Source organism: Malaya genurostris, chromosome 1 (assembly GCF_030247185.1).
Source record: "Malaya genurostris strain Urasoe2022 chromosome 1, Malgen_1.1, whole genome shotgun sequence".
NCBI lineage: Eukaryota > Metazoa > Arthropoda > Insecta > Diptera > Culicidae > Malaya > Malaya genurostris.
This window is the reverse complement of record NC_080570.1, coordinates 1,393,118-1,403,556: the sequence shown is the minus strand read 5'-3', so window position 1 is coordinate 1,403,556 and position 10,439 is coordinate 1,393,118. Positions and strand designations below refer to the sequence as shown.

Here is a 10,439-nt window from a genome sequence, read left to right as displayed (position 1 = left end):
CCTGAAACCGAGCTTCAAGACATCAGATTCAAAATGTCCATAGGATCATAGCACTGGCCATCCACTGGTACGCTAGGAATCCACAATAAGTAATGCAATACTGATTTCCCAGATGTCATGGGTTCAAATCTTCAAAGCTCGGTTCAATAAATACCTGGTCATCAAAAATCAACTCTATCTCGGGATGGTTTTGATAAAATCAAATGGTCAATGTTGTCAGAATATATCTATTTTTATTGCACTTTCCGAAAACAATGTTAACGGTCTAATTCCGTTTTGGTTTTGATGGAAAAGCGAGCCTTTTTTGAATACTTTGCTTCTTATGAGCTATAGATTCGTCATAGAACCCAATATTTTCTAGTCGGGTGAAATTAGGTGTTCTTTTCAATGGACTCAACCCTGATTTCATCACTGAAAAATCTCAATACTTTACAGGGACAATACTCGGAAACAAAATGCAACAGAAAAAAACCTGTTTTAATCCACCTAGTGGTGTAATGATGCCTTTATTATATTATTCATTAACTAGATTACAGCAAGATTAATCAAAATACTACAAACTAAAAAAGTTTATAACTCAGTTTTGAAGACTTCTTTTTCATAATACTACTACATTTGAATAGTTCATTTGAATTTAGGTCAGTGAAAATCGATTCAACCAACCGAAAACTTGATACCCGAGTAATTGTGAAATTTGGATCATTAAACACCATCAGATAATATGAACTACAAACTGAAAGAGTTTTACGTTCAATTTAAAAGAATTACATTTTTTTGCACCTTCGATTTAAATAGCGGCTTGAAATAAACGATGGGTCCAGTATAATCAAAAACTGCTCGTATGGTCATAAACTAACATAACCTATAAATTGGAACAGTTTCGAGCACAACTTTACAAATTTCTATGGCGGTTTGAAATTTTGGAAACTTATCACGTTGTACTTGTACAGAATTATAGGACCTTTTATTTGAGTCTAACTTTGAGAAATTCGGTTCAACCGATTTCATTCAATTGAGTCATAATATTTTAACTCTTTTGGTGCATATCACCCTATAATTCCCAATAAAAAGTAATACACAATAGATAGCGTTGAGTACATTATTTGAATGATTTAATGCGATTCTTAAGGCACACTCCTTAGTAGAACTTCGAGTTCATAGACTCATTAGTAACGAAAACTTGAGTTTTACGCGCAGTTGCAAATTACTTGCCAAATCGGATATTACTTAGCGACCTTGTCAGTGTAGTTAATCTATCGAACTTAATCAACAGATTCTGATTCAGAGTTTGATTTATGAAATAATAAACACTCTTGAATATTTCTACTTTTTTTAAATCAGTATTCTGAAATTTTGTAGGGGTCCAAAACCTTCCATTTGAATTTAGGTTTTTGAAAATCAATCAGGGAGAGAGAAATATCTGGATTCTGACATTCGATTCTGCCGGCCTTGATTGCATAGCCTTTATTTATATAAAGTAATTAATTCCGATGTACAAGCAAATGAAATTTTTCTGAAAAAAAAACTAATGTGTGCATTTTCCGTACCACACTCAGTCTTAGCATAACATTCCTTTTCTGGAATTTGACTTTTCTGTTTCAACAGGTTTCGCAGCCGATTCATAGCGTACAGAATCATTGCATGGCTAGTTCTACGGTCCTATTACGAATCCCTCCAGGTCGGGGTTCGAACATACGACGACAACTGGCTTGTAAGACCAGCGTCCTATGCGTTGAACCGCCAAACTGGGCAGTGTAACCAAATGTATTTTTTTTTTTCAAATTAATTTTGTGAGTCGAAAGATTCCCCTATCGTATAGTGATGAGTATTTTTTTCATACCCTTTTAGTTGAAGAGATCGGCAATTTCCGACTATCACTTGCACTTGCAATAAGGCAATTCTATTTTCGCTCTGAATCACACACAAAGTCTAGCTCAGTTTTCATTGAATAGGTAGTGCTACTGTAATTTTAGGACACTTATGCCAGTTCGACAGCTGTTCTGAACAACATGAAGATCCTTTTCGTGTGCATCGGTAATTTGATAAGTAGCAGCTGATTGAGGATTTTCTGAAGTTGTTATTTTTTTCATGCTAGGGAACTCCTGCCGTTCGCCGATGGCAGAGGCAATTATGAAACATATGGTGATGACCGAAGGTCTAAACTGGACCGTTGATAGTGCGGCAATTGCTGATTGGAATGTTGGTTACTCACCGGAAGAACGTTGCCTGGCCGTTTTACGAGAGAATTCTCTAGATTCCAATCATGTTGGTAGGCAGATCACGTCGGATGATTTTAAGCAATTTGATTACATTTTTGGGATGGATGAGAGCAATATGAACGATTTACACCGTTTGGCCCCCGAGCATTGCCGAGCCAGGATTGAACTTTTGGGAAATTATAGAATGAAGGAATTGGATAAGATTATTTTCGATCCTTATTTTGTGAGTATTTTCCAATTAATTTAAAAGGAAGGACGATTGACCTTTTGCTTATTTTCACTGACAGGAGCGAGGTATTCATGGCTTCAGAAAGTGCTACGATCAAATTGTAATATGTTGTAGAAATTTTATTCAACAAAAACATTCAAACCAATTAAGTGAAAATTCTAAACACAATCATTTGCAATAAGTTTTCCGGCTATCAATTCGTCCATAAAGCTATCCCACCGAGCTTGTAATGTTTGCGAGAACTGTTGCCTTTCTTGTGTTGTTAGTGAACTATACCTAGAATAAGATTTTTTATTTACCAAATTGTACAGTATTTAGACCAATATATCAATTCAAGTTACCGAACCGAATCCCATACAATTTGTTTGAGAAATCCGATTCCAGCCGAGCTTGATGCAATTGACATAAACGCATAGTAAAAGTCATAGCTGATGCCTTTGCTGTCCCAAAATCCTGGATCGTCACAGGATATTACAATAGGAATGTTTTCCGACACGTAAAACACAGCCGGATGATTTCTAAGGTCGTCCACCAGCCGCAGTACCTGGTTGGACAGGGGACAAACTTCCAGTGCAATACCTTTACTCTTAATCGCTCGCCAAAGCACGGAATGTTTGTACAGAGAGTAACCGTGACCGATCCGTCGTGTGTTTAAAATCATGGCGTCTACCAAGTTAAGATCGGCAGCACTTCCATATCCGTCTGTAAGAGAGAAAAAAAGGTTTATTGTGCACTAACTAATCATTGTGTGGTACTTGTTTCTCCTGCATGGAAAAAGTAAGCCGTCGACTTTTGAGATGTTTGCAGTTCGTCCATAAATACCGACAGTGGTTGGTTGATATCTTCCTGTCCCACAAGATCAAATCCAATCACCAAGTTGGGAAAGTCCTTGCTAATAAGGAAAAATATTTTTATTTTGAAGAAATCAACTTGTTTTGTTTTTTCCTTTACTTCAAGTTTGCGAACGTGTTCAATTGATCCTGAGCGGCTTTGTTGTCCATCCCACGATGTTTTGAATAGATAATTTTTGCTCCCATAAAATCCGAATTTTCCTGTTTGAATGATTCCACAAGTTTGCCAATTATTTTTGCTACTTCAAATTCATCATACGTTCTGTCATTTTCATCGTACAAACGCGAGAGTGACATTCGAAGCTCGATGTAAAGAACATTATCCTCGTAAAATTCTTTCAGAAGCTGCTTGTGAAAATCTTCGAAAAACGGTTTATAAGAAACCATTTCTTTGAGCGCTGAAAACATCTGTTCAAATTCATCCCATACGTGGTTTATGGATCTGCGCATCAGGTCGGGATTTCGAAGTTTCAAATTTATAAGCGATTCCAACCAAATGTCAAACGATTCTTCTGTTCCGTTTTCTTTTCGCAACTGTTGAATACTTTTGACAGATTCTTTTGGACAATGGTGCGATATTCTAAAGAAAAATTCCAAACTCATTGATTGCACATTATGGTGCCGGTATAAATTTACGTACCTTGTAGTGAAAAAAAAATTTACCGTTCGACTCACAAAGTTTCGCTTCCGGGCGATATGTCAGATTTTTGATAATCCATTCCGAACTAACAGCCGCCACGTTATGCAGATGCAACACTGAGCCTTTGGGAATAGCCTTTATAATTTTAAAAATATCGCTACTATCAATCAAATGTTTGGCGTGAAAAAAATGCATTCCCGGAGCATACGAATCAGGATTAATTATTCCATCGCTGATCGACTGATTCTTCAAGCTCAGCAGTATTTTATTTGCTTGGGACTCTTTCGCCGTGAGAAATGAATGGCCTCCAGTTGCGTATTTGTTCTCGGCATCTATTATTGCTTGACGCTTGTTGTTATATTCTTAAAATGAAAGCAATTTGCATTTGGTTGATTCAGAGGCTCACGCTCAGACTTACCATTTGACACAGCTTGAACGAAAATTGTGCACAGTGAAACTATGACTAGCTCCCCAATCATGTCGGATAAAGATAAAACTGGAACTAGAAATGCTAACACAAATCGGTCGAATTCGCGAAATCGGTAGTAACTCTCAGTTCATGCGTATAAAAACACATTTCACGCCATCGGATTCATTTAAATAGGTTTGTTTTTCTTTGTGTGGAGTGTGGATATTCTGAATGAATAAATATTTAATGAGCTGTTAACGAACGTCAATTTGTTTGACAAATGGTATGATTATTTACTACGTTCGCACTTCAGGTGACTAACGAGCATTGGTGATAGATTAATCTGCTTTTTTGGTTGCTCGAAACCATCCATGTAGACATTTGGGCACCGGCCCGGGAGTAGTGAACTCACTTCTGGCAATTTCAGTGAATGACTTTGCATCCAGCACTAGCAAACCGACACGATTTTCCTCTTCGCGACCCCAAACCATCGCTGCCAGTACAACGCCATCGTCCTCCGACTGTGGATCCGGATCCGGTACGAAAATTGGTTCACTTGGATAAACATTCTCTTCACACCACGTCTGTTTGGTGTTATTAACCACGTCAACCTTAATCAGAGTTCCGGGATTATCGGCATCAACATCGGAACTGATTGCATAGAAGTATCGGTACTCACGACCCAAATGTTGTTCGTAGAATATTCGGGGCGTCTCACAACCCAGATCGCATAGTAGTTGTGGCTTGCAAAACACCGTCCCATCCGGCATTACATATGCTGTAGCTTTGGTGTTTTCAAGAGTGACTAGGTTTCGCAAAGTTAAGTTGCTGTCATTAGTGTTCCGCTTCCCGCTATCATAATCTTCGCCAACGGAAAGCTTCTTGATTAAACTGGAAAAAGATCGTTTTATGGAAAAAATGCTGGATGTCGAACGCTTCAAAGCGTCCTGATAATTCAGTGGCAAAACGAAACGCAACGGACGACCACGGAACATTTTTGCATAGTCCGGATTCTGTTGCATGTTTTTCATGGTGTCAATGTACATACAGTTCAGCATTGATGGATCTTTGTAGCAACATATATCCAACACGATGTGTTCATCTTTCTCATATTGATTGATAATGTGCAGATAGAAAAACGGTTCGACGTGGTAGGTGTGTTTCAATTCACCTGTATCGCGATCCAACAGGTATATAAAAGTTTGCTCGTTTTGATACCACTTCAACGAGGCGGCCATCGGTTCGTTCATCATTTGATTGACCAGCATCGACGGAACGGAAACGCTAAGTGGCTGTTCGACCACAATGAAGAAGTTCTCCGTAATCCCGAAGGTATGCATGTAACCAGGATGAAACCTCCAACGAGCAGGAACCGATGCCACAATATGGGCATTTTCGAACATGTCCTCTCCGTTCGGGAAACAAATAATGGTGTAGGCTGGACCAGTTTTTGTGATCGAACAGCCCAAATTATAAACCGTTCCATCGGACATGACGTGCGGATGCGATGTATGATTCACGATTCCAACGTAGTCAGACACGTTAAGTTTGGCATCGGTGTTCAGTGTTTCGGGATTAATTTTGTGAATAATGGGGCTCTCGGTAAATGCGAAATATTCATCGCCAAAGGGATAAATCGAAATCATTGCGTTGTCGGAGTTGTTCTCGCCTGGCTTAGCAAAGATTGCGTTTATCCTAGAAAGTCACAACAAATTAATTTCCACGATCAATTTTTTTTACCTCCTATCGAGCTAACTTGTGAAAAATTGTGTGACATGGGTCAGGGACGGCTTTAGTGCCAAACTCGGTAACCACGATTCGTTGGGCAGCAGTGTTTTTCTTGTAGGCATCCGATTTCAGGAACCGGCATTGGTAAGAAACCTGACCATTTTCTACGTTGAACCTGCAAAATACTGCATTATATTTTAATTCAAAATAACCTCAGCCTATCTATCACGGACCGATGCAACAACGCAGAACTATCGAACAGATGGTTGAATGTCATTTCTCCAACTTTCAGACTTCCTGGGCCGTTCCGTAGAAGACTCCCATTCAACCAATCCGGTATAACTCCCGTCACTTTACCCGCGATCGGTTCTACAATTTCCTGTTCACATGAACGTAACCAAACGTTTACATCACAATTTGGATAGTGATCCTTATGCTGTTTTGGTCCTTCCTCTTCGGTGTCACTGACCGCAGAACTAGCAGTACCCGAGGATTCTTCTTCAAACTGTAAATAATCATGAAGCAAATGTATTCAACGTTGAAAGAAAACCCATTTAAACAAATATCACCCTGGAAAATTTCACTTCACTATCTTTGTTCTTCACATACACAATACTACTGCCTGTAGGAAGCGGATTCCAGGTGAAAATCGGAGTGGCCCGACCTGGTACTTCGCAGGCCTGCAAGTTACAATTGTTTATTGGCAAACCGTCGTCTTCATTTTCGATACCGGGAGGAACTGGTGATGTACACATGCTAACACATCGCGTCGAACATGCAGACGACCGAGCGGATATTGGTGTGAAGCGACCGTTGATCGTTAAAAAATCCATATTAAACACTTTCTCCACATCCGGACTGGGACATGGGGATTCCATGATGACCAGTTCCGGTTTCTCCACCGATATGTTCATGTCGTTCGATAAGTAACTTGTTTTGAAAGCAAATGGCGTGTAAGCGGTAGCCTCCAGAAAACGCTGCTTTTATAACAAAATATGCGACTTGAAGGTAGCAAACACTCCGAAAATTGTTCACCGTTGATCGCTTAATTATATGACCAATTTGATTGCAACCATTTTTTTGGAGTGCACGAGAGGTAAATCAAGAGACTTATTCGCTATGGTATTACCTTCCGGTTCTGTTCGTATGCACTCTTGTGGATTCCCTGTTCGGATCGACATCACGCGAATAGAAGGCAAATGTTTACTCACGTGCTTTTAGCTAAATGCTAGTTGGTGTTGCACAATATCTTACTTTCCCTTACCACATTCTGTATATCCATTGGCAGTCTTCAGGGAATGTTATGAAAATGTTATCAGATTCGTAACTATTGCATCACTATATTTGTTCAACCCCATGTTTTTGATTTCGGTCGGTTCATCTCAACCTTGTCAGTTAGAATAACCAATCAGTTGTAAATTGCACCAACGATTTATGTACAACATAGGATGGTCAGCTAAATCACTTATTTAATTCCATCGGATTACGGTGGGGATAGAATGTTCAAAGCGTGACCTTGGTGATACCGAAAGTAGGGGGAGCTACGTTTGACAGCGAACTTCGTTGTGACAACATTGACTCGGTTCTCGATTAAGGTTTCAAAAACATTTTGTAAGTTAGTTCATTTGGACGTGTTCTCATAACATAGGTAAATCGATAATGTCCGCTGAAGTTTTATAAAGTCTTGTTTGATAGTCATAAACTGTTGAAAAAAACGAATGGATTTTTTGCGCTATCAAATTCTAAGCATTGGTGCTGTTGCACGAAATTTCGATGTTACTTTAAGGCAAATTGTCCTGTGAGACAAACAAGAATTGATGTTTTCCTAATTTTACTGAACAATTGTCATTGTCATTTTATTTTCGGTTAATGTTCTATAGATGAACCGTTCATTAGGCGACTGAAATATTTTTGGGGTTTTTTACTCAATGCGGTAAAGAGTTCTCAGCACTCTTGCATGTAGTTTTATACTACCTGTAAGTTTCAAACTGCTTACTGTATATTTTTGTGTCGTCTTTCGATCCTACTCCTCCCATACTATCGCAATTCCCTTCCCTATTTTGCATCAAGAATATTATGACAACTCACGGGTAGGAACGAATAAGCAAATACCGGATAAAACACGAAGAGCGTGCCGTTTGAGCCAAATTGCTGTGATTTCTGATTACTGAACAAACTTGCCATTATGATTGTAAATTTTGAAAATATAGTAAGAAGAGGTATTATTCATCTAGCTAATTCTATTATGGCGACATTCTATATAGGACTGATAAGACTTGTTCGCGACAAAATCTGGACGAATTAAATTTGGAATAAAACAATCAAACAAGTTCAATCCAAGAAGCATTTTTTATACTTTAATTGTACATTATTCTTAATCTTAGAACTAATTACTGTTACTTAATAAGGTTGCATGAATAAGCTACGAACTTCTGAGTTTACTCCAGCCACCAGGATCTGTGAAGATTTCTCTGCAACGTTGCTTTTGTCCAAGATTTTCGAATTTTTTTTTAGTTGTAGCTTGTTAATATAGGTCGCAACTCCGAGCATTTAGGTTGATACTTTGATACTATTTCGCTTTGTACCATTCAAACGTCGTTGGCGTAGTAACAAGATGCTAAATCGAGCTAGAATAGCTAGGAAGCGTCCTGGCTGCGTAAAAACGGTAACAATCGCTTTTTCTAGCATTCTTCACTGTATATTTCCTCGTTTACCGTTTCGTTAAAAATGAAGATTTGGCTTAATTGATCACAGCTGCATATTGCTTGCCTAACCAAATATTTCTATCGGATTTTGGCCTTTTTCTTCGTTCTGAAATGTTCCTCTACTCCGTTCCATTACATGGCAGTATAACAAGATATTCCGGGATACTGTTCAGTCCACGATACAACTTCCGAGTTCGGATTTTAGTCGTAACATTCTGTGTATCATTGCATGACTTCATACCTTACCGGTGTCTGGTATGCACGAAAGTTGAAGACTTTTTTTCTAGCCACAGTAGTACGTTGCGAAAGATCTGGTCTGTTCTGCAAAATTTTTCTTCACCTTCGCGTCCTTCTGGTGGTTCCTGAGATCCGTTTTTTCCACTCCCAGCTTTCCTGGCTGTTGTCAAATCTGAATTCTCAAAGATCGGCCTAGCAGTTTCTGAGAAATTGGAGTGATTTTCGGTATGATTATAAGGTACTCTTATGCAAATTTATTGAGCGGTCTCTGAGAAAATCGAGTACATTTTTCAAATTTGTTTGCACATTTTACACCATTGCTTCGGAACAGGAAGTTCGATCAAAATAAGATCAAATAACAAAGTATGAGATATATGGCATTTCATTTCAATCTTAGTTGAAGAAATTCGGTAAATTTTACCCCGTTACTCCCAAATTGGAAGTTCGATGCGGGTAAAATTCGGTTTGTGAGTATCGGTCCAGCCATCTCCGAGAAAATCTAGATTATCTAGTGTTTTTAGGCAGTCTGGGTTTGATTCTCAACCTCGCCCATAGGGCCAGAAAAACCTAAACTTATTATGACGACTCATTTCCAAATTTCTAAAAACTGGAAACTAACATACATGGGGATTAGAGATGGCCGGGTTTCGGGTATTTGTATCGGATATAGAAAAAGTTATGTTTGGCGTCGAACCTGTTTGTCTGCGCTTGTACGATGTTTGCAACTGTGATTTTTCCATAGTAAAAGAATAATAACTGTCATTTTTGCCTTTCTCATATAGAAAGGTAATGCAATCACTGTAAAAACCGACTATTGAACCGAGGCCCGGGGGGCCAATTGTCATATACCATTCGACTCAGTTCGTCGAGTACGCAAAATCTCTCTCTCTCTATCTCTGTGTGTGTGTGTGTGTGTGTGTGTGGGTGTGTGTGTATGTGTGTGTGTAACGTTTTTTTGCATTAACGATTTTCACAAACTTAGATTCAAATAAAAGGTCTTGTGGTCCCATACGAAATTCCTGATTTTCATCCGGATCCGACTTCCGGATCCGGAAATATAGGGTAAAGTATGTAAAAAAATTTATACCATCACTGAAAAGGACGAAAAACCGTAAAAAGTGTTCTAAATCGACCTCAAATCTTCTCCAATTGATAGTTTATCAGTAGACGGTCGAACAAACCGATTACGGTTATTCTTTTAAGAATCGAAGAAAATTATTTTGAAGAATACCACAGTATTATATATGATGATTGATATGAGAAAGGCATCATTACACCACTAGGTGGATTAAAACAGGTTTTTTTACTTTTGCATAATTGAAAATTAGATATCTTAAAAATAAAAGATATTGATGAAGTACTATTAATCGAGAATCATTTAGAATGCACTCCGATTTTATTTTCGAACCTACATGATCATT

The 10,439-nt window shown here is 38.5% G+C and overlaps 3 protein-coding genes across 5 annotated transcripts; 1 reads left to right on the top strand and 2 right to left on the bottom strand.

Moving 5' to 3' along the window:
• The first annotated feature begins 2,006 nt into the window (after positions 1-2,006).
• Positions 2,007-2,639, top strand: LOC131429267 (low molecular weight phosphotyrosine protein phosphatase 1-like). Its single transcript, XM_058593322.1, has 3 exons — positions 2,007-2,034; positions 2,096-2,442; positions 2,507-2,639. The coding sequence occupies exons 1-3, from the start codon at positions 2,010-2,012 to the stop codon at positions 2,627-2,629; spliced, it is 495 nt and encodes a 164-aa protein (XP_058449305.1). The 5' UTR covers positions 2,007-2,009; the 3' UTR covers positions 2,630-2,639.
• Positions 2,547-4,491, bottom strand: LOC131429256 (adenosine deaminase 2-like). Its single transcript, XM_058593314.1, is given in 7 exon segments — positions 2,547-2,724; positions 2,790-3,150; positions 3,204-3,340; positions 3,400-3,879; positions 3,940-3,959; positions 3,961-4,301; positions 4,358-4,491. Coding segments are annotated over 7 exon segments (1,518 nt in total). The 5' UTR covers positions 4,419-4,491; the 3' UTR covers positions 2,547-2,606.
• LOC131429242 (carotenoid isomerooxygenase) lies at positions 4,358-7,479 on the bottom strand. 3 transcript variants are annotated; one of them, XM_058593298.1, is made up of 5 exons: positions 6,646-7,043; positions 6,310-6,581; positions 6,105-6,251; positions 4,646-6,043; positions 4,358-4,575 (listed from the first exon to the last, which is right to left on the bottom strand). In XM_058593298.1, the coding sequence occupies exons 1-4, from the start codon at positions 6,988-6,990 to the stop codon at positions 4,687-4,689; spliced, it is 2,121 nt and encodes a 706-aa protein (XP_058449281.1). In that variant the 5' UTR covers positions 6,991-7,043; the 3' UTR covers positions 4,358-4,575; positions 4,646-4,686. The 3 variants fall into 3 exon arrangements, with proteins under 3 accessions (XP_058449281.1, XP_058449286.1, XP_058449273.1); XM_058593303.1 differs by lacking the exon at positions 6,646-7,043 and adding an exon at positions 7,341-7,479 and having other exon boundaries at positions 4,358-6,043; XM_058593290.1 differs by having other exon boundaries at positions 4,358-6,043.
• Between the last annotated feature and the right edge of the window lie 2,960 nt (positions 7,480-10,439).

What these genes read in the sequence shown, in the direction of transcription:
- LOC131429267 (XM_058593322.1), top strand. Translation starts at nt 2,010, where the DNA reads ATGAAGATCCTTTTCGTGTGCATCG. An exon ending in GATCCTTTTCGTGTGCATCG is followed by an intron (nt 2,035 to 2,095) that starts GTAATTTGATAA and finishes TTTTCATGCTAG; the next exon opens with GGAACTCCTGCCGTTCGCCG. An exon ending in TTATTTTCGATCCTTATTTT is followed by an intron (nt 2,443 to 2,506) that starts GTGAGTATTTTC and finishes TTTCACTGACAG; the next exon opens with GAGCGAGGTATTCATGGCTT.
- LOC131429242 (XM_058593290.1), bottom strand. Translation starts at nt 6,990, where the DNA reads ATGAACATATCGGTGGAGAAACCGGAACTGGTCATCATGGAATCCCCA. An exon ending in GTGAAGTGAAATTTTCCAGG is followed by an intron (nt 6,582 to 6,645) that starts GTGATATTTGTT and finishes GATTATTTACAG; the next exon opens with TTTGAAGAAGAATCCTCGGG. An exon ending in TGTCACACAATTTTTCACAA is followed by an intron (nt 6,044 to 6,104) that starts GTTAGCTCGATA and finishes GTGACTTTCTAG; the next exon opens with GATAAACGCAATCTTTGCTA.